Source organism: Taudactylus pleione, unplaced genomic scaffold (assembly GCF_031769625.1).
Source record: "Taudactylus pleione unplaced genomic scaffold, aTauple2 ptg000015l, whole genome shotgun sequence".
Lineage (NCBI taxonomy): Eukaryota > Metazoa > Chordata > Amphibia > Anura > Myobatrachidae > Taudactylus > Taudactylus pleione.
The window spans coordinates 23,030,122-23,054,802 of NW_028284417.1; the positions used below are offsets into that span (position 1 = coordinate 23,030,122).

Below are 24,681 nucleotides of genomic sequence, written 5' to 3' on the forward strand. Positions count from 1 at the left end.
GGGTAGGGTCTCACTTGTCGTAAGCCCCGGAGAGCTTCTGGCTCTGTCAGAGCCGGAAGCTCTTCACTGACATCACTAGTGATGTCAGTGGGGCCTCCCCAAAATGGCAGGTGTTCCCATGGGAACGCCTCTGTTTGGGCTGCCACCCCCCCGGCCCGCCTTCCAAACGGGGCGAGCTGTCAATCAACATCGACAGCTCGCCCCCTTTGGAGAGAGACCCGCAACGACCGGCGCTGCCGGTCGTAGCGGGTCTCACGCATTCGCACGAAGGAGCCGGCTCCCTCGTGCGCATGCGCACTGGAAAAACATCAAGGCGGCCGTATGGTCGTAGACCGTATGGCCGCCTCTGAATTAAGCCCTCTGTACCTAACCTTCCGACACCATAAGGGAAAGTTATGTCTGTTTAATAATATATTGCTTTGCAGAGATAGATCAATTTGTTAATCTATAAAGTTTTGGGTGATATTGGGATTATTTGCTAACATATTTTCCTGAGTCATCTCATTTAAATATTTTGCTCTGTGTACTTAAGGATGTCTTGAAGACAACATGAGGACATTAGAGTACTTCAAAATGATTCCATGAAAATCCTAATCTTTGAATTAGCAATGCATCAATAAATAAGAATAAATTAAGTAAATGAACACTTCACAAAAGAGTGAAATTAATTTGTTTATACTCAAGCTAACTAGTTATTTATATCCTTAAACATGATGTACTCATAGAATGGAAAACATACAATGTTGTGGTTTGTTTTCTTAAATCACATTTTCATATTTGTTAACATTAATCCCTTTATGTTAATACTGAAAATGTCACTGTACATTATAAAATTTATTTTTTTATTTTCATTATTTAAAAACAGAGGTAGAAGACTGCATTACATGACAGGACAGAAAGAAAACACCAAGCCAAAAGAGTTTTTTTGTTTGTTTGTTTGTTTGTTTGTTTTTAGTTACCGACCCCCATGATTCAAAAAGACAATCTTATCATGTGGTATGTTTTTACCTTTAAGGCTTATAAGACAATCAGATGTTGTGCATGGATACTTTATGAGTGCTCTTTGCATCTGATTAGTTTTTTAAAGGCTATTTTGAAGTCATCATTAAAACTAGTGTAAAGAAGAGGATTAATTAGCGAATTCACATAACCTAACCATGTTAAGAAGTCAGCCACTTCTGGGGACACAGTGCAGAGCTGGAGTCCGACGGCAAGTTCCTTGATGAAAAATGGCAACCAACTTATCATAAAAGCACCTAAAATAAGTCCCAATATTCGGGCTGCCTTCCGTTCTCTGGTGCTAGAGATCTGTTGTTGACGATCCCCAGCCAAATCAATGTCATTATCATATGGTGGGGTCCTCACACAAGTATTGATCTTCTCAAATTCCATGGTGGGATCTGAGGTGGAGAATTCAGACACACAGAACGTCTGTGTAAGTTTGCAGTGGGCAAAAGAATTTTGGCTGTCATTGCTCCTGTTGCTCAAGTGTCGGCTTGATCCTCTTTTTTGGTAAAGGCTCTTTGCAGCATGGTATATTCTATAGTACAAAATAAGTATTAAAGTCAAGGGGATATAAAATGCTCCAAATGTAGAGTATATTGTATAGATAACATGGTCATGTTGGATAATACACCTACTTGGACTGCTTATGTTATGATGATTTCTCCAGAACAAAGGTGGAATGGAAATGAAAATAGAAATAGTCCATACAATTAGGATCATCATTCCAGCCCGCTTAACGGTTCTTTTCCTGGCATATTCAATAGCATCAGTAATTGCCCAATATCGATCAAGTGCAATCACACATAAGTGAAGGATTGAACAAGTACAGCAAGTCATGTCAATACTAAGCCATATTTCGCATATCACATAACCAAGGGTCCAGGTGTCCATAACTATGTAAGCAATGCTTAAAGGCATAACTAAAATGGCAACAAGAAAATCAGTAACTGCCAAAGAGCATATTAAATAGTTTGCAGGTTGGTGTAATTTCTTGGTTGTGCAAATTGCAATAATGACAGATGAATTTAACAGTGTGGTCAGTATAGTTATAACAGCTAATGTTAAGGAAATCAGCATTTTTTCAGTTACCGTCTTAGATTTGTTTGTAATTGTTTCTGTTGTGCAGTTTGTAAAATTCATTTTTCTCATTGAAAATGTAACAGAATTTTGCGACGTTAGATAGTGCTCATCCTGACCCCGTTAGACCTTCTTCCCATGGAAACATTCATTATGTGCAGGATTCTTGACGCCAGGAATGTAGCAATATTTCTTTTCTCTTCTTACACATGGCTGGCCTGGAATATAAAATAAATTATTATTGTCAGTACACAAATTATTACTTTCAGTTATGAATCTATACTGTATGTGCCAAAAAATATTGACTTTCACATCCTTGATTAAAGAAGCCGAACTTCAGTTAAACTGTTAATAAAATGTATTACGGATGGTGCTCACAAATAAAAATAATATATATATATTTTAACATTAATGAGTAATTGTATTCCACAGCTTATGCTGAAAAACTGTGACATTTTCTTCTACTCCTGCTGTGGCAAAGAGAACAGATGGGGGTATAGGCGGAGAAAGATAGCAGTCAAAGAAGATGAGTAAAAAAAGATAATAAAAAGATATAGCAGCAAAATAACAAATTTGTAATGAAGACTATAGGGAAATGTGAAACTGATTGATGCTTAGAAAATATTATTACTTTTTCCATTTTAAAAGCTTGTAATATTGAGCAAATACAGTAGATCGATGTTGGGAAAGAAAATATTTCCATGGTCATGAGGTATAGAAATGTATCAGGTGCATTTATATTTATTTATTCATTTGTTTTGTTTTTATACAATTCATTTTTATTTCATTATTATTTTAATTACAATGGATTGGGATTGTCATGTAAACTAAATGCACTCTGATATTTAACAAACCTTATTAGGGATTGTTTAAATGGTACATTTGAATGGTCTTCCATTATTAATAATATATTTCTTATAAACTTTTGTGATACTGTTATTTAGTTAGTTATGAAATTAAATATAATTAACTTGGATGTAACTGTCAGTTGAGAACTTATTCATATGGATTCAGCTTTCCTGCCTTCTTTATACTGAATTTATAAAAATGTTTATTTACTCCCATTACTGATGACATTTTCTTTACTCTAGGGAAGCACCACCAGTTACATATAACCACTAGGCATACCAAATCAATTGTTGGATTAACCTTGTTATACCTCTCATTATTTACATAATAGTGCTTCTGGACACCTTTCCACACTATAAATCTGTGCAGGAACCTACCCTCCATCTAATACAAATCAATTAGATATAAGAAAAATGATGAATAAACCTAAGTTGAAATCTGAATCCAAAACTAAGCAATGAATTAAGTTTCAATACATAAAATAAACATCCTAAGTCTCTGAAATATTTTTGACTAGATTTGGATTGGAATATAATGTTAAAAGTTTATTAATTAAATACTATAATACCTTAATTTTATATTTTTGTAAGTTTATTGTATTGAAACATGAAAATGTTTGCTTAAAGGTGTGTGGGAGAGGGCATGGCTTGGGCAGAATCTGAGATGGATGCATTTTATGGTAGCTCTGCATCTCTGCTTGATTACCGGAGCTCTCTGTGATTCCTTAGACCTGGAGGCAGCTTGAGAAGCTTTGTGTCTATGCCGGGATGTTGAGGTTATAACTCCAGCTGTCTTTGCTAGTCATAGCCACATCCTATAGTTTCAGCCTGCGGCACAGATCTTTGGCCCCTGCAATTGAGACTCTCATCCCTAGCCTCCTGGCAGGGTGCTGGCCATCTCCTGTGGTGGTTCTTGTGTCCAGTGTTACCATTTAAAGTCCTGGCTCTTCTGGGAGCCACTCAGTGATTCAGCTACACAATTATCCAACAGGCAGTCCTGAAGGGTGAGCTTTGCTACCTGTTTGTTTTACATATTCGACTTACCTGTAGCAGCCCCTATACACTGAGACTTCCAATTACAATTCATCCTGGGATGTTAATACATTCCTGCAGCCATCTGTCATAGTGATGACATAATTTTTGACAGCTAACATCCACTGCGGTGCTTGGTCTTGCTGCCGAGGTCCTTGTTTACTTTCTGAACCATGCAGTCCAGTAGTGCGACAGCCAGATGAGTGGATAACCAACTTCAATGTAATTGCAGTATCAGCAGCCTGAGAATCTGTCACGGTGCTCTGCTTCCTATGGGTGTATTCCCAAAAGTGTAATTTTGCTGAGACGCTATGTCATCCATATTTATCTGCTTAATTACTTGACATGTTGTCCGTAGGAAGAATTTGCAAATGCTACTGCCCAATATACTAGGCTAGTTTGTTTTTTCTGTCTGCCTGTTTTTTTTTTCTTCTCCCCAACTTTTTTGTATTCCTCTCATTTACCCATGGAGACTGACTCTTTGGATGAGGTTTCAAATATCTCAACTCCCTTAATGAGAGGAGGTTTGCCTTGAAAACTTTTTTAGGCTCATAAACCATGTTGTTGCTGTCCAAGACACACATTTCTCTTCTAGTGTTACTCCTGTTTTTTGAGACCACATATATCCTATTTGTTACACAGCAAATGGGCCCTTTAATTGATAATTTGTTCCATGCCTCTACTTCGTTCACTCTCTCATAATGTAAACAATAGAAGTGACAGATATCTTAATTTAGTAGGCACTTTAAGTCACCAATTGGTGACATTAGTTTCTGTTTATGTTCCTAAGTCCTGTCAGGTCTGTGAGTAAATGCATAAGGTTAAGAAAGGTAATATTATCATGAAGGGTGATTTTCTTCTAGCCCCCGATGCCAGGTTGGATCGGTCTGGTTCCACTTTGCCCTCCCATGATTTGGTTCTGGGGGTTGCTTTAAAAAAACTGTTATCCAAATTTGATCTCTGTGATGTATGGCATATTACATTTCCCGAGATGAGAGACTACACTTTTTTTCTAGTGTTCACAATACCTACTCCCTCATTGATCTCATACTATCAGATAAGGGGGTGCTCCAGATTACTAAATGTGTTAAAATTTTACCTATCACCTTGTCTGAACACACCCCACTATTCTGTACGTGGAATCTCCCCCCAAATGACGTTCTGCTTTTTGTCACTCAACCACCCACCTCCTTACTGGTCCAGCAAACCATCCTAGATAAATTCAAGTTGAATCTGAAGCATAATCTATTAATAATCCTACTCATTTACTTTCTTCCCTTATACAGAAGTTTAAATATATCTGGAGAAATGTCTCCCATGCTTATTTAGGTATACAAATCCCAGTCTCAATTAATATAGTGTTGGAAGCTAATTTAACGCCAATGGTCTCTCACTTATCTAGTCTAATTATAAATTGGATTCATTATGTGGTTTCTTGGCTAGTAGGTCATGTTTTTGCTTTCAAAATTACTTTACTCTTGAAACTGATGTACCTGTTTCATACTATTCCCTAGCTTTTCCGTACTCTGTATTTTACAATGATTAAAAAATGAATGTTGTTGTACGTCTGGAAGAACAAGTCTCCTTGCCTAGTTTTAAGATGGATGATCCTGCCAAGGAATTTTGGGGACCTTAATTTCCCTGATCTCCCTTTGTACCAACCAAAATGCATCCTTTCCCAACTTTAAAACAGGTGCTTCCATTCCCGGGTTAAGCCCTGTGTTGACTTGGAAAAAGCTGTATTATCAAGGATTCCTAATCAAGATATATTATGGACTACTAAGAAGTCACACCCTTTATTTTGCTGCTGTTTTACAGTAGTCCATGACGCCCTCCAAGTTTTAGATACATCATGCCAAAATCAGAATGGGTAAAATCTATTAGGAAACTTTCCATTTCAGCACTCAGCCACTTGAACCCTGGCCTAGGCTTAACGGGTTGGAGTGTAAGGGGTATATCAACACTTAATTATACCCTGACCTCCAACAGCCCTATCTCCTTTGCCCAACATCAAAGTGCCTTTGGTAATCCCTGTTTGGACTATTACAAATATTCCATTGTGTGCATAATATTTGTAAGATGCCTAATGTTCTTATATGCCGCTTGCACTGCTATTGAACAATCTGACCAATAGTACCTCTAAGGGGGAAATCACTTTTTGGTACCAATATTTACAACTGATGGTTTTGGATAAGGTTATTGCTTAAATCCATTGGGAGCTGGATCTCCATTGCACTTTTACCCCACAACAATGGGAGTGTATCCAACTTAATTCCTTCCCAAATTTCAAAATGCAGTCACCATATCAAAATGCACGTGAAACTACACCACTGGTTGTATCTTACTCCTGTTAAGTTGCATAAGATGTGGCTGATCTGTTCGAAGTTCTGCTGGCATCAATGTATTGCTGCTGGGGTTATCCGTTACATATTCTGGGACTGCCCTGTTATACCTTCTTTCTGGTCTGCCGTGTTTTATGTTGTCCAAAGTTATTAAGGTTCATGTAACCCCAGACCCAGAGTTTGCTGTGCTACACTGCTGGTACCCAACTTCTGCCCCTAAATCTAAGTGTTACATAATGGGTCAAATATTGTTAGCTGTTAGAGCCATTCTGGTGCAAATTTGGCAATCCCCCCACCCCCCCTTCTTTAAGGTCATTTCTAAAATACAGTTTCATTTTGACATGGAAACATTTGAGGTTCTGTACTCCATCACCTCTTCATCTTCTTTCATGAAGTGGTTTTGCTGGCATATATTTGTTACTGAAGTTGATGGTGTTAAAAGGTGTTAAAATACTCTGCACAGCCTCCCATCCTTTCATACCTTAATGGCATCCCTATCATAGTTTATTTATTTTCACTCCATTCTCTGGTTCTGGGGTCTACAGGCTTTATTTTTCATTGCTTATTGTAGATGGTATTTGAGTATTTCAATACAAATTTATTGATGTAAAAAAAAGTATTTGGAACCATACATCAAATTGACTTTGTGCTTAAATATAATAATATTGTTAAATGATTCAATAATATAACTGAAATTTAATAATATTTTTTTTTCTGAAATAAATATTTTATATTTTAATATTATCTGATAATTCATGAGTAGGAAAGAACTTATTTTACTCTTTGCTTACTAACAGTTTGAGCAGTACAGGTTTTTATTTAAAAGCACAGAAGCCAAATGCTGGTCACTAAGGTGAACAAAATAGAAATGATAGTGCTAAAAATTGGTAGGATTACTAGAAAACATTCTGATATGTTCCATGCTATAGGATGGAGCAGTTATTAGAGGAACATCTTAATGTTTCCTGTGGTTTTTGTTGGATTTGTTTAGTTTATTGGGGCCATTGAAGATTACAATGTATTATTTTTCAAAATCAAGTACTCATAATATATTTGGGTATGTAATCAAAACTATTATTTTATTATTGTTAAGTCCTCACCCCATTAGAGAAGCCAATTAACCTACCAGTATGTTTTTAGAGTGTAGGAGGAATCAAGAGCACCCACAGGAATTCACGCAAATACAAGAAGAACATAATATACAAACTCCCCCCAGATAGTTGGTATCGAACCCATAATCCCAGCACTGTGAGGCAGCAATGCTAACCACTGTACTTGCACTATATTTTCACAGTATCACCCTGTTACTCAATGGTCAGATGTACCAGGAGGGGCTCAGTGATACAAAGCATTGGGCCTGTACTCTAATGGGGTATATTTACTAAAGTGCGGGTTTTTAGAAGTGAAGATGTTGACCATAGCAACCAATCAGATTCTAGCTACTATCTTCTAGAAGGTGCTAGATAGTTGATAATCTGATTGGTTTCTACGGGCAACATATCCACTTCTAAAAACCTGCACTTTAGTAAATATACCCCTAAGTGTGATGGCCCAATCATTTTATCAGGTTCTTCCTAGAGGAAGGGACTCAGGGCCTGATTCAGACCCGGTCGCAAGCGCTGAATGCTCACAACCGGGTCGATGGCGGCCCACAGTGCATGCGCACGACGGAGCTGGCTCCGTCACGAGTGATGTCAGTGGAGAGATTCCGGCTCTGTCAGAGCTGAAATCTCTCTGGGTTTGCGGCCACGAGACCCTACCACAAGGGTCTCGTCGCAAGCCCGATGGTTGTGATGGTCTTGACCATCGCGACCATCATCATGGCCACTCGCAATAGGTGTGGGTGGTCACCCACAGCTATGCGAGCGGCCAAGAGGCCGATCCAAAAAAAAAAAAGCCCGGCCCTATATTCAGAGCGAGCGCTCTGTCAGAGCTAGCGGCTCTGAATCAGGCCCTCACTGCTGAGTAGGCTAGGATTTTATAGAATGTGGGGGTTTCGTAACTGGTTTTACCATGCAGTCTTACACCTCTAGTGGTTTGAACCAAACAGCACACAGCTTAGCAGGTTGCAAGCCACCACACATTGGTAGATTTCACTCTCCAAACAGCCAGATAACTAACCCTGCTGTTTGGTTGTGAAATTCTCCAAAGTACAGCAAAAAAGAAAACGCTGTTTAGTAAATCTCCCCGTAAAGGTGATATGCTTTTTAGTAAATCTCCCTCTAAATGTAATTTAAAATCAGCCTTTACTAGCCTTAGACAACTAAAATAATTCTGTACTTTATTTTCTACAACTACACATTTGTGCTTCTCTTCAAATCAGTATAAAAGAATAGAAATCTTTCAAAATTAAAATTTGTTAAAACGTCAAAAAACAAATTGAAAGTAGGAAGTACTGATGTAAATGGTATAGTAAAATGTAATAAACACACATCACAATTTGTACTAAGATACAAGCACAATAAAGAGACACATATTGCACTCTTTGTCTGTCATATCAATTGAAGCAGCTCTTCATATTTTAAAAAAAATACTTTTCAACAAAATAGCCCTTGAAATGGAAACGGAGAGCATTAATGTAAAAAAGAACTACTTACAAGGTGTACCTTTCTATTAGTTCTGATTCTATAAAAGTGCATTTCCATTCATAATGCTGCGGCAATGCTGTAAATAAAATATGTTCTTCCAAAGAACAATGGAAATTGAGAATTCTATGGGATATAGAGATTTTGAACTAACTGCTAATGGATAGTGTTGTAGTTTTCCTATATAAAAAAAATCAGTTATATAGAAGCGGCTGTACAATACCATACAACTAATATACTTATGCAGCAGGAGGTGTCTGGTGTAAATAAAAATAAACGCCTCCTGTCACTATCGCAAATCCGAGTGCTGCATCCTAAAACGCAGCATTGGTTCTTCTGAGAGACCATTGGCAATCTGAGTAACCCTGTGGTTGCTCAGATTGCCCCTCGCAGCTTTGTATCTGAGGCCAGAAAGTCTGCATTGGAAAACACAGACCCTGGCCTAAGCACTCCCAGAAAACGGGGATAACACGCCCCGTTCACTGGGACGTATACAGGGAACTGTGAGTAATGTCGCAGAGGGATACAGCACAGATCCTGCGCATGAGCAGGTCTCTCACATTCGGCGTAATATGCAAACCATCAGATTTGCGTACAACACTGAATCAGGTCCTATATTACTGATGCCAAGTTGTAGAACATAATTTTTCTTTTGCCTCTACTTTACACAATGATGGGACAAGTTATTTTGTCACCCAAGGTATAGCAGCTCAAATTGCGCAACCACCACCACCACCACCTGATAAATCTCCCCATATACTCTCTATTGGCTAGTGGACACTGGTCATTCCTTAATACTTTCTCTGGTGTTTAGCAGACAATATTAACACCATTATGTAGTGGCTTTTAATTAATGCAGATTCCATTGAATGATGGTGAATTGGGAATAAAGGTTCTATTCAATGATAGCTAGCAGGATATTAATTATTGGCTTGTAAACATTACAGACCTAATTCATTCATGACTAGTGGACAGTACAGACCTAAATAACTGTTGGCTAGTGGACATCACTGTATAGCACTAAGGACCTCATTCAGAGTCGGTCGAAGCGGCCGCACGGTCGTACGCCACCAATGTTCGCTATACTGCGCATGCATAAAGTTCGCAATGCGCGTGCGCAAACTAGCCGCTACGATCAGAAATTTCTCTCTCCTTGAACACAGCCAGGTCGGTAGTTTGAGTGACAGATTGAGGCGTTTGTGGGTGGTAACAGGGGAAGGTGCTTGAAAACGGGGGAGTGGAGATCCGAACGCAGGCGTGCCTAATTATGCGAACGGCGTTTTATGGGAGTGCATACGGTTTATGGGAGTGCATAATTAACAAAGTAGCGTCATGGCACATGTGACATGGGAGGTTTTTACACTGACATGATCGTAGAGCTTAAGAGAGGGTATGGTCAACCTTAAGCTCTACGACCAGTTCCGATGGTTCCTGATGGTCTCGATTAATCCTTATATGCCCGGACATGACGTACGAGAAGGGGGCATATTTTTTTTAATTCCGGCCGCTTCCTCCCCATGGTCGGCCAGCTACCGATCCGAACTTAGGGACGCAACTTGCGAGGGAATCATTTGCATATCCGGCCCCTTTTCCCGTACGACCGTGCGGCCGCTTCGACCGACTCTGAATGAGGTCCTAAGTCACTGGAGACTAGTGAACATTGCAGATCAGATATACTGGTGTGTAATGGACCAATCACACTGCATTTACAGTGGCTGTTTACTTGCTTGCTCTCATATTCATACTTCTTCCATCCCTACATCTGGCTGGTAACATGTAATCAGCAGTGGATCTTATAGGCTGATATTAACACTAACTTTATTGCATTAAACTCAATAACAAACAGATTTAATTTAGTTTATGATTGTAAAGTGAGATGTGTCCAGCCACTGACTACAGAGGCTAATAGAAGATCCACAGGAGAACAAATGCAGTATGGACATTAAAAATATTTAAACACATAAAATAGACAATTTACTAAAGAGTCATCGGGGTAGTGTATGCTATGCCATGATTCGTTAAAGCCACTGATCATTAGGACCTCATTCAGAGTCGATAGTAAGCGGCCGCTTTGTTGTACGCCTAACGATCGAGAATCAGGAAAAAAAACAATCGCACGTCCGGGCGATCGCAACCAAAGTGACGCCCATACATGAACAAAGCACCTCCTCTAGCTAACGAGTGATAGCAGCTAGCCATCGAGTCAATCGTTGCCAGTCGCTGTATGTTAATTTTCTTCTGCTGGTTGCGGCCGCTTGTGTTGAGTGCAAATGACATCAAAAATTAACAAAAAAACGCATAGAATAAGCCATCCCCATGAAATACATTTAGTCTTATTATTCTGTAATGCAAACGCAACTGAATCAATTACAAGATTATTAGCTGCTTGCATTGTGTGGCACAAAATAGAAACATCAAACATAATATCAGTCACATTTGATAGTATCGATTGTACTCTGGTGCTTGAGAGAGCACATACCCAACCTCAAGCTGTGCGATCAGCCAGGCCTCTAACCTGCTCGCAGAGTGACGTTATACTACTTCCGGCCTTCTATGTCGGTCGTAGCAGGAAATTTATATACGCCCCTAAAACGCCCTGAAAACGGTGAGGAACGCCTGCGTTTTTAGACCACACCCCTGTCAACACCCACAAACAGCCTTTCATGTCAATCAACTCTCGGAAGCCACTTCCTGCTCGTAAGCCGAACGATCGACAGCATTTTGGATCTCAAGGTCTTTGTACGCACATGCGCACAACTAACCGTACGCATGCCTGGTTTGGAAACATCGGATGCGTATGACCGAGCGGCCACTTACGACCAACTCTGAATGAGGTCCTTAATGCTAAAGCAGGCTAGTTTAGCATTTCTTCCTATTGCCATTTTAAAACTATCAGTCAAAGCCACAGCAACTTCTCTTGTGGCTGAATTAGGTAGAAAATTAGAAATGGAGCATTTGCACGTAGGCTAGGTTGAATGAGGACAAGTCGATCTGTAGATAGAATTGTGGGCTATACTGAGGTGTGTGTTCAGAGAGTGCTCGATTCAGACCCGCTCGCTAGATGCGTACGCTCACACACAGTGTATGCAAATTCAGCAGAGGCACTATGTCTTGGCGTGTGATCGTATAGTGTATGCAGACGTCCACCAGACTGTCTGAAGGCGTCCACTAATGCACGTCATCTCCCGGGAGTGTAGGCAACCATCGGTACCATCGGGGAACATCGGAAGTAAACGCAGTGCTTGTGGCCTACCATACCTTACCACAAGCACTGTGATGACTTCAGTGTAAAATCCAGTCAGGTGACGTGTACTATGACTGATTTCAGATGGATCTTTTGCACCAGGTACAATATAGAGCTGGTGCAGGTGTGTGCTGATAATGAAGTTGGCTATTTGCACAAGCATATGGATTGGGGCAGTGATGTCACATAGATCAGTGCAAATTGGCATGTTTGCAAATATCTGCATTTAGGGGGCGATTCAGACCCGGATGCTAAGCAGCGCTCTCTCGCTGTCAAAAGGGGTGGGGTATGCAAATTCCATGATCGCACTGTCTGGTGTAAGGACGCCCTCTATGTTTTAGAGAGCGACGGCAGAGTGAGCACACGCCTGTCTAAAGACGCCCACTTTTCTTTCTTAGCACACATCACCTCCAGGAAGTGTATGATTAATCAGAACCATCGAGAACCATCAGGGCTGCTCGCAGCCCTTGAGGTAGACCCTACCCCACCGCAAGCACTGCGATCACTGTAGGCTGAAATACAACCAAGTGACGTGTACAATGACGCTTCCATGCTAAGTATGCACACCCATAAAACTCAGTTTTGACGCCCAGACACGCCTGTGTTCGCAGCACCACCCACAAACAGCACGATCTGTCACTCAAAGTCTGTTTACAACGAGTGCACGATTCCCGATCATAATGACTGGTTTGCGCACACGTTCTGTGACGCATATACATGCGCAGATGGACGACAATCGCATATAGCGAGCGTTCGCGGCTTAGCGTCCGGGTCTGAATCGGCCCCTTAGTTCCATGCATGTGTGAAATTCTGAATGGGCTCCCATATGATCAAAACTGACGTCATAGTATTTCCTCCCCAGGACCACTTCTCCTCCCCTCCTGCCTTTATATGATGATACAGTATGATGACAACATTCTCTCCTCTGTGCCTTAACGTCACCCATAACTTCTCCTTAACTCTCATATCTAACAATCTTGCCACTTCTACATCCACAATAAAGATGTGTCCTCGTACCTCTAGCCTCAATACGCCATGCAGAGCAATATGCCTGGCGTGATTGAGCTATCAGGTCCCATGCAACTCTGCTGGAGTTGGGTGTTTTTTTTTCAGACAATGCATCCTAGTTGCAATGTGATGTGACTAGGATACTCCAGGAGTCGGTGCTGATTAATTTGATATGTTACACTTGTATATCTGTGTGTAACTGAGTCTGTAAACAGAACTTGGCTTGGAAAAAACCTGTGCCTGCTGCATCATAGCATTTTGCATGCTGATTCAGAGACTCCATAACATGATATTAAAGTGTTGCATATCAAATTAATCAGCACAGTCACATTTTCAACAAAAAAGACACAAAAAGATGCCTGTCGCTAGCGGATTCTCACAGAACCAGATGTACCAAGAGGGGCAGACTGTAGCAAAGACGAGTGAGGACACATCTGTATGTCTAGATTTAGGGGTGTATTTACTAAAGTGAGAGTTTTTAGAAATGGAGATGTTGCCAATAGCAACCAATCAGATTCTACTTAACATTTAACTAGCACCTTCTAGAAGATAATAGCTAGAATCTGATTGGCTGCTATGGGGAACACCTTTACTATATAAACCCGCACTTTAGTAAATATACCCCCTAGTCTCATTGGAGCTTCTAACTATTTTATTGTTGTGTCCGGACTCCCCATCCTCCTTCCCTTCTTCCTTCACCATCCAGCCCCCGTCACCTTTCTCTTATCTGTCGATTATCTCTTGTTTGGACAAATTGAGTCAAAGATGTACAGTCTTTTTCAACCATTCTGTAAACTCGGGATGTAGTTGAAATGCCGTCTGTCAAGATGTCGGTGCTCTGAATACCAGTACCAAAATCCCAACAACAGTCAGAATCCCGGCACCAGCATCCTGACTGCTGGCATCCCAATGGTAAGTACTGGAGTTAGCGCTAGCCACTAGGGGGAGGGTTAGGGTTAGGCAGGGGGGAGGGTAAGGTTTAGGCACTAGGGGGGGAAGTTAGGTTTAAGTTGCAGGGAGGGTTAGGGTTAGGGAAAGGGTTAGGATACTTACCGGCAGGTGTCAGTATCCTAACCATGTCCAGATGCCGGCGTTTGGATTCTGACCGCCAGGATCCTGAGCGCCGGCATAACGTACCCAACCCATAAATTCAAAGGTTCTAATAAGTATGGTCTCTTTCATTTCAAATAGCCATACAGTATGTTTTGGGCATTTCTTTCCTGTATTCATGCCACCACATCAGTTCCACAGATCATAACCCTCTCATCACAACTTGTGCTGGGAAAAAACAATGAATAAAGTAGTGTGATGCTACATAGTTTTGTGAAACAAAAGAAAAACATATATCACATAAATTTCTTGTAGAAATTAATTTTGCATAGATCGATGGAGGCTTTTTATGTTTTATATTTAAAGAACACTTTGTATGTAACATAAATGTCTAGGGTTTACTTGTAACATTATGCATTGCTAGGTAAACCTGTTATACAGCATTATTGCACAAATTGAAGAAATCAGTTTGACAGTAGAAGCTTTAAGTCTTTAACTTGCCATCTGTCAGTATCTTTTTTTGTACTATAATTATGTAGTCATTTGGAAACATTAGCATTTAAGCAACACAAGAATACAGTGACAATGACTAACTTACCTCAATATCGATGCCAGTTCCTTTCATTTTAAAATAACATTAAACTTACTGTAAGTTTTAAGAGAAACAATTTTTGGAAAATATTTCAAAGACAAAACTGCATACCTAATATTTTTTCCCATAGCCTAATATTTGGTTTAGAGCAGAACTCACTAATATCTATATAATAATCTGGTAAGGTCTGTCCCATCTATAACATACATATGCAGTGGGAGCTGGGGAGCGTGCTTCCACTGCAGCAAGAGGTGGGACAAGGAACTATTCTGTACCAGGAAGGGGCTAAGTAAATACAGTAGGGAGGGATCAGGACAGAGTGGAGCAGAGCAGCTGGTTCACCAAGGTGATCCAGCATTTGCCATGTTCAGGGGCGTATCTTCCTATTGGCCTGGATGGCCCTTGCCAGGGGCGCTGGTTCATCCCAACATCACTAGCACATGATCTCCTGTCTTCTCTGCTCTTAGCAGTGTCCTGCAGTCAGCTGCAGCAAAGATCCCTGGTCTCCTTCTGTCTCCTCTGCTCTTACCAGTGTTCTCCATTCACTGTTACTATGTATTAGCCTTCTTATATGTCCCTTTATATCAGAAACATTTAAACTTAGGGAGAGTAAAAATTTTTTTATTTTTATCCCTAATATATCTCTTCCCCCACAATACCCAACACATACCAATCACCACTCACTAATTCCAATATGTCAACTGTGCAGGAAAAGAGTGCAAGCACCACATCAATCACAAGGCTCTATTCGCAAGGTAATTTGCATATATGCAAATTATCTTGCCCACAATGCATCTTGTTTGTTATTGATACCCTCTTTTCCTGTGTTGTTGATATATAGAAATTAATAAACAGTATGTTGCATGTAGCAAGTGTTATAACTGAAAAAATAAATAAATATATATATATATATATATATATATAAAATATAAAAATATATATATATTGTCTCCCTATTTCTAAAGGCATGTAAATTGAACTTGAACTACCCCCAGTGTAAGTGTAATAAATTTATGTTTTCATCATTTTGGGGGACTGGCTATGATCTTTATGGTTTCTGGCTAACCCTGTGTTGGGAATAAGACATGATCCATATGGACTGTCTTCATTCTTACGTTAGAAAATATAAAAGATCTATCATCCCAGTAAATTAAAGGTGGAGTGTAGGTATCAGTTGTTAAAAAGCATAATGCAGTATAGATAGCCCAATTTGAATATATGTAAATTATGTTACCCATAATGCATTTTGTTTGTTTTTGATTCAATGTTTTTAAGCTTTTCCTGTGCTTTTATGCATAAATAAATTTATATATAGTGGTTTGCAATGGAGTAAATTCTATAAAAGATATATATATATATATATATATATATATATATATATATATATTACAAAGAGAAATAAAAATTATACTCTCCCTATTAATTCATGTGTGAATTAAACTACCCCCAGTGTGTGTTATTTTTTGTTTTTGGTAGAAGCAGTCATTGGAGGGGGGCGCCAGTCCATTAGTTTGCCAGGGGCGCTCGGACCCCTAGATACACCCCTGGCCATGTTCAATATACTACAGGGTGTTTCACTCGTTATTGGCTGAAAGTTTTTTTTCTAACTTTTAAAGTACTTGGTGCAATTTAATGAAATTTGACACAGCCCCACCGTTTGTTTGTTATAAGTCGATATGAACCAATACACAGCTGAACAACGTGTATTTATTGTCTAGATGTACTTAAACTGAGTCGGTAAGGGTTCATATCGGCACGTAACACACAGACACGATGAATGTGGACGCCTCAGTACACAACACCACTGTCAGAAGCAGGAACACCTACTAACTAGCAGTGACGCTTTCAGAGGTGGAGCTGCAGTGCAGTACAAACTTCAAATAGGGGAACCACAATAAGGCTGGATACACATTTAACGATGTGTACCCAGCCGACCTGTCATGCGACTGGACCCGGCGGGGGTCCCGGCATCGGCAAGTTCATACACACTTGCCAATGTCGGGAGCGACATAGTGATGGTGGGGACCATGCTGCAGTCGGGAGTATGGCCCTCGATGATGATGTTGCCTGTTGGACCTGCATGCATGCATGATGATGCGTGGAAGTGCGCATCGTCAGTGACAGAGTCTGTACACACTGGACGATGTGGATGATATAGCGTCCGATCCGCTTTTGTAATTTTGGACTGCGCTGCTGACTAGGGTGGTGATTCCCTCCACGTCACTCATCCCTGCAGCGCAGTTTACGCGGTTTCTCTCTCAGGCTCACTTCACTACACAGAGCACCGGATCCAGCCCCCTCAGAGCTCTCTCCCTCACCTCCCTCCCGCTCTTTAGTCACCGTCCATCTCACCACCAGGGAGCAGCCAATCACTGGACTTGTCCTCCCGCTCTCCATGCACTGCCACTTGCGTCCTCTGGGTCCTAATGTCTCCCAGGCTCTCTCTGCTGATGTCACTAAACAACGGGGAACTGTTAACCCTTGCAGCTCCATGTAAACAAAGGTTCACTCAAGCACTTTAGCACAGGGAAAGTCTCAGGAGTGGCCAGATTGCCACAGAGTTCTAGTGGGGTGCCACACACCCTCTAGTATGATAAATTACTCACAGGTTATTCTTACACGTAGATCATTAGAGCCTTTGGAGCAGTGGTTTCACTACAACCAAGGAACTGTACAAGATGCTTTTTGAATTATTTTGCTATTTGAAAAAATAAAAAAGTCATTTCAAACTACTGCCTGCTATGATGCTTCATCTATCCTCTGAATCAGCTTCATTTTTACAATGTTTCTTCTAAAATATATTGCTTGTCTGACTCTCAGTTATGTATTTTGCAACTACAGATATTAAAAGAGACATTGGGCTGTCTGTATTTTAAGTGTCATAAAATGCAGCGGTGTCCAAATCAGGTTATGTTTCAGTTAGTATACTAGACAAGTGTGTAACCATTTAATCTAGATGGGTAAATAGGTTAATGCTAAAAAAAAACCTGCTGGACTTTTGATGTATATCTAAATATTTACAAAAGTGGACATATATATATATAAGTGTATACAAAAGTGGACATATATTTAAATGTATACAAAAGTCGAAATATTTCTTAAGTAAAATTTCAGAGTTAGCTTCTTCCGTCTTTGTGCTGCTACGGGTTGCCCTGTTTCAGAGTAACAGTGTTGTCAGTACTCAGTACCCATTCCCTGTTAATTCCCATGATCTTTCAAATCACATAACTTCAAAGTACACAAGCAGCACTGCTACTTTCAGATTGTTACATTGAAGCCACCCATTGGCGTCATTGGGGAATCTGCTGAATTGTGAAATCTCTGCATTCCAGGCACGTAAAGCTTTGTTTTTTCGCATAACAAATTGAGCTCTACACAAAATTAAATGGCTTGTTTAGGATGGAGGTCTTTACAATTGTTTTCTGTACTTCACAAGCTTGAAGACTTGCAGCTTTGATTATTATACATTCCACCCTCAGCTTAGGGTCAGAGCAGCACGAAAATGTGCCCTGTACCACCTCTACCCCTAAACATGTGAGACCTGATATAACAACAATGGGACAGGACTACCAGGACCAAGGAGAAACTGAGTGCCCGGCAGCTCTGTTGTGGCTTGCCGCTGGGTCCAGGGACAAGTTTAGTGCCCAGAGGAGCCAGCGTCAGTTTGCTGCCTGGAACAAGGATAAGCTGAGCACCCAATGTGTCCTAAGTATGCTCCAGGAGGTGGCTTTGTAGGTTGCATGATGCCATTCTAGATACCCTGCATGCCAAATACAGGTGCCACAGGGCAGTACTTCCCCCCTAGGCCCTGCATCTCACCTGCGCCTAGTAACACCCATCTCAGCTTTGCTATTTTTCACTATGTTTGAACAGGTATCTACAGCAACAGTAAGTGCACACTGGGCCTGATATTGAGTCACACAAAGTGCTGTCATATGAGAATGTCCGTGGCTTACTGTTTTTCTGGCAGCAGCTGCAGCCATCGTCAACGGTATCTGCATTTGCACCCATCCACTGGCGATTGCTTTCTTTGGCTCATGCGTAGTCTGCTGGTAATTTTCATCAGCATGTGCATGAGTCAAAGAAAGCAATTCCTGTGAAATCGCAGGATGTGCCCACTTTCCTACTTGTGCCTGACTCAAGACCACTGTGTCAATTGTATAGACAATGAGCCTGATTCAGTGGCGGATCCTATGCCGGTGTTTGTGCAGCTGAGCGATTATTTGCTACTGCTTGAAATATACTGAAGCCCCAACTATGCATGAGTGTATGCTGTTACATACAGGAGTGCTGGCATTAGGAACATTGAGGCAATACCATTGGCATTCCTGGGTGGTGACTGGGAGGTGGCCTGAAATGAAGGCAAAAAAAAATCTGTCTCAAGGGAGTGTTATAGGAGTTTTGGGGTTGTCTCAGGGCAAGTGGCTGCATTCCTAGATGCAGATACATAGGCTGGTGCAAGGGTTGATAGTGCACGCGATGGTGTGTTGAGGGTTGACTGTTCAGGACCATTGATGGAGTACATTCATGGGCATTTAAAGTGGGTGTCCCAGGGCTTTCACAGTTCGTTGCATGCTAGTAGACAAGGGAGAAGGCTGAAACTAACATTTGCATATCATCGCTGTAATGACTCCACAAAACGTTGCAATAGCATGCACCTCTGAATCAGGTCCTATGGCTCCAACATAAACATAACCATAGAAACTGATTTTTGAATGATAATGTTGGTTTCATCCAATTCTGATCATATAACCTATGGCAAATAGTAATTCAAGACAGATACAATCTTAGGTATTTGTTGCTGTGACAATGATTTAAGTTTTGGAAAAACCTACATAAATCATAAACTATATTTTAAGCTACAGTATATGCATAAGCCTACATCAGTTACATTCTAGTAAAAGTCTTTGCAGGGCTCTAATGCTGACAAAGTCTCCTCTTTGTGTAGTTTCAATTAAATTTGACTCCAGTTCTTTATGCACTGTGTAGCTAGCACAAATTAATTTTGCTAAGTACATAAAGATGTTGCTTTTCCACTGGCACATGATTGGAATATATGAGTTGACATATTTCACTGAATCGCACTCATCTTGGATACATGATGTTACTGTATAACTTATTGGTTTAATTTAAGTGAATCTGGCATTTAGTGACGCATTAGCACATATTCTCTTCTTGTTTACATATGTTTGGCATAAGAAAATGAGCTTCAAAATGTATATATATATATATATATATATATATATATATAAGCGAGAAAGAGTATCTGTCTGTCTGTTTGTCCTTTATGCATGGCCAGAGTTTTGGACCTAGCACCATCAAATTTGGCATGGTGGTATAGTTTGACCAGGATTAGGTATTTGGCTAGGTTTGAACTTGTTTAGATAGGGAGCGTGGATTTAGTGCACAAACTGTGTTTTTCTAGGTTTCAACTTTGTCAGGGCCATACACTGTCACACAATTCCTAAAAATGGGGACACTCTTAAATTGCACAGGTTCTTGGGCTGGCTCCACTGGGCAGTCTGCCAAAAACCAGTGTGAAAGCTACAAAATTATCCTTTTAACCTCACAGTCTGAGCAATTGTCAAACTTTATGACTAATGCAAGTTCACATTAAAGTGACCATAAATATTACTCAGTCCCCTGTGTTTGCATGCAAGAGCATAACCAGACCACATAACAAGATCTTAAAAGGGGCCACCCTCAGAGGTAAATAACACAAACATTTGCCCCCATACAGAGCCCATTCATGTTATGCCATACAGTAGTAAGCCTTATACACATTATGCCATGCAGTAGTAGTGCCCCTTATACATTATGCCACACAGCAATGCCTCTTACACTACATGGTAATGCCCCTTACACATTATACCACACAGTAATGCCCTTTCCAGATTATGCCACATAGTAGTAGTGCCCTATATATTACATGATTCCACACAATAGTAGTGCCCCTTACACATTATGCCACACAGTAATGTCTCTTATAACATTATGCCCCTTACACATTATGCTCCCCCAGCAACTCACCTCCCCTTGTCCCTCTAGCAGCCTCTCACCTCCCCTGTGTGCCATCAGCAGCCAGCAGGTGTGGATTTGGTGCCGGGCTGCCAGCTAAGTACAGCTTGATAATTATCTCAAAACTGAACCCCAACACAGTTCATATACTGTATTCTCCAGAAGTTATATTTAAAATTAGATGAGTATTATAGAATGGGTTTATCAGGTGCTCATACTCATCCTAGATGTGACAGAGAGGAGGCCAACCTTTATAACTGTCTTTGGGAGAGTCCAGTGGTCCAGGGCTTCTGGAGGCAGGTGAGGCTGGAGGCTGACCCACCTGGTCAACTATGTACCTTTTACTCCTGAGTGAGCTGTTCTGGGCATTTTTCCGAGGGGGCAGAGACTTACCCCTTGGCAGTAGGAAATTATTGCTTGCTATAAGTGCTGCGGCAAAAAATACTATTTTTCAAGAGTGGATACCCCCAACTCCTATTAATTTTCAACTATATAGGAAGAAATTAAACTTGTTTGATAAAGAGAAGGCTTCTTCCTTTTTTGATACATGGGAAAGTTTTATAGCAACTTTGCCAACCTCAACGCAATCCCAGATCCACCACAGTACGCGCATGACCCAGTGGTACGAAACTAGAATCCTTCTGCGTGATCCTCCCATTACGTTCCCCTATGGGTGAGTACCAGACACCATATTCTTTTACTTTTGTTTTTAACTGTGTATCTCATTTATGTTTGTATCCAAGCATTATATATATATGTCTGTATTTTACACAAGTCTTGGGCTGCATGCACGCCTATATTTTGTAAAGGATGTCCATGGAAATGCATTGGGATATGTTTACTGTATATTGCTCATCATCATGTGTCTTTTATTTGTGTTTGACTTATTTGCCTATGTCTTGCAACTTTGTTTATGGCATTTTTGATTCAATAAAAAAAAAAAAACAGACGACTACCTCTTCTTGTCTTAGGCTTGGACCTGCACCGAACACCAAACAAGTTCTAGTGAAAAGAGAACAAGAGGGCACAAGTAGTGTAATAAAGTCAAATCATAATGTACATTTCATTGTTATTGGTACTGCATGTACACCAAGCAAATAAAATGAGGCATGTCAAAATACTCATTTAAAAATCCACATTGTCCCTTTATAATGCATCAATAGTATATGGAACCTGCGAATAATTCACAAGTCACAACAGGTTACCATAGTGTAATATTGTACAATGGTTTATTGAAAAGTAGCAAATCTAAAAATTAGCTGCTCACAAGATATATATTTATATTCCCTACTCCTTCCACTCTCCCTGCTCTGTGTTCTTTTATTATCTCTCTTGTTTAGTATTTTGTCCTAAAGCAAAAGTGCTTTTTTGCTTTAGTATCTGTTTTTCTTTGTATGTTGTATGTTTTAAGCTCTGTGTTTTATTTAGAGTGTATTTATTTCTGTGTTCTCTCTCTGTAACTGATATTAAAATGGTTTCTATTTCTACTTTTATTTTCTTTCCATTAGACTCTATAGGGGGAATTCAATTGTCTTTGCTCACGGGGGTCCAACAGAGCAATTCAATTGTTGCTTTGTGGGACCCTTGTGCAAGCTCCGATTGAGCCCCCTCCTCTCTGGCAGTGCAGTAGACTCTGGCATTGTGGGTATGCGCACTCCCGATACCCACGGGATTCAATTAAAAAAATAGTGGATGCGTGGTTTTCTTCATTGAAAACCACGCGCCGCGTAAATTTATTATATAAAAATAAAAAACACTTACCTGCGTGGGATTCTCCACGGGTCCCGGTGGCTTTCCCTCGCTCTTCTTACTGGAGAGGGGGATGGTGGGAGGAGCAAAGGCTGCTGGGAGATGTAGCTCTCCCAGCGCCCATTCCGTGGGGGACCACAGTGAGACTTGGGGGGGGGGCACACTAACCCCGGATACACGCACACAACACTCATACACACTTACGCTTTAAGCTGCATAAACACACAACGATTGAGTTAATGAACGATTTTAGTAAACGATTTTCTACCTTGAAAAAATGAACTAAAATCGTTTACTAAAGTTGTTCATTTACTATGTTCATTTAAATGTAATGAATGATTTTTATGAACTACAAACGATTTTTACATATTAACTTAATGAAAATCGTTGAGTTGACAAGTCTGACTGAACTACAAACTACAAACGTGAACGCGCATGAACAATAATCGTTCATCGTTTGACTCAGAAAGTGAATGATTTTTTCAAACGATTATCGTTAAACGATATCGTTTAATGATAATCGTTCAAAAAATCATTGTGTGTGTATGCACCTTAAGTAGTAAATTGCATATGCCTGTTGACAAGAGTGAGCACTGTTTTTTTAATTCTGCTTTTTTTGTTTTAGTATTTTGTGATGAATGGTTAAAGTGTATTGTCTTCATTCACTGTTGTGGGTTGAGATAATATTAATGCATCTACAGTCAAACACATTTCCCTCTGGCCTCAGTCAAGTTACAAATTCCTAGGTATTTGATAAATTGAAGTCTCTATTGCTGTGATTAATGTGTATTAGCTGTGTTATAAGTGTAACCTGTGTGTAGTGTTCAGTGTTTATCAGACATGGGATAGGAATGTGACCTGTGTACAGCGGTTAGTGTGCATCAGGTGTGTGATGTCAGTGTGACCTATGTAGTGTGATTGGTTAGTGGCTATCAGGTGTGTGATATCAGTCTAAACTGGATTTTCCCAAACTCTGCCATTACAGTCCAGGTTTTAAGGTTATCCATGCTTGAGTCCAGATGGTTAAATCAAATTGACTGAGGTACTAATTAAGTCACCTGTGCACTAACATGGATATCCTTAAAACCTGGAATGTTATGGCAGAGTTTTGGAATTTAAACCTAGGATCAAGCATGGTTGCCAAAATGTAGTGATCAAATTGTTGCAAACCCTTTTGTCCTGGTGAAGCAAATAAATAACTATGGGAGAGAGATATCAAAGCTTGGAGAGATAAAGTGGAGAGAGTACTAATCAGCTTCTGTCATCTTACAGACTGTGTTTTAAATATGACAGTTAGAAGCTGATTGGTTGGTACTTTATATCTCTCCACTTTACCTCTGTCCAAGCTTTGATAAATCTACCCCTTGACCTACAAGTCCAATATACTTAACGGAATCACTTAGTTTTATCTCCTCCTTCAGCTCCTCTAGTTGCTTTTCCAGTAGTTTAATTTAGGGAATGACCTTAATCAGGTTGGCTGTGTCTGAACTCATGGACTGATTCAGACCCACTTGCTAGATGCGTTCACACGCAGCCAAAGTATGCAAATCCCACGATCGCATGGCAAGGCATTAGCACGCTCACTATGTCTTGGAGTTCAATCGCCTTATGTATTTAGATGCCCACCAGCCTGTCTTAAGACACCCATTTTCGTATAGTGATACACGTCATCTCCAGGAAGTGTATGCAACAATCGGTAACATCGAGTAACATCGGACCCATATGCAGCACTTGTGGCTGACCATACCCTACCGGAAGCACTGCGAGTGCTTCAGTGTGTAATTCAGCATGTGATGTGTATTATGACGCTGCGTCTTAATTATGTACACCTCTGAAATGGCGTGAAGATGCTCAGACACGCCTGCATTCGCACCACCACTCCCCCATTTCCATCGACCATCCCCAGTCACCATCCACAAATGGCTCGTCCTGTCCCTCATTCTAGCGAGCTGGCTATGTTCTGCGAGTGAACACTTCCCGATTGCATGGACTAGTTTGTGCACTACGTCTTATATGCATGCGCACATTGCAAACATCGACTGGCTACGTGCGAACGCACCCTAGTGAACATATCTGAATCGGTCCCTCACTTGAAAGGTTACAATTTCAAATGGTTTCAGTAGCTTGCATA

At 40.5% G+C, this 24,681-nt stretch overlaps 1 protein-coding gene across 1 annotated transcript in view; it reads right to left on the bottom strand.

Moving 5' to 3' along the window:
• Positions 1-912: 912 nt before the first annotated feature.
• The window catches only part of HTR1E (5-hydroxytryptamine receptor 1E), a 240,999-nt gene continuing 217,230 nt past the window's right edge, over positions 913-24,681 (bottom strand). Inside the window, exon 2 of the mRNA XM_088470737.1 lies at positions 913-2,300. Within this exon, the coding sequence (XP_088326863.1) occupies positions 1,051-2,154 (1,104 nt within the window). The 5' untranslated portion in view covers positions 2,155-2,300 and the 3' untranslated portion in view covers positions 913-1,050. The remainder of the gene's footprint in view (positions 2,301-24,681) is intronic.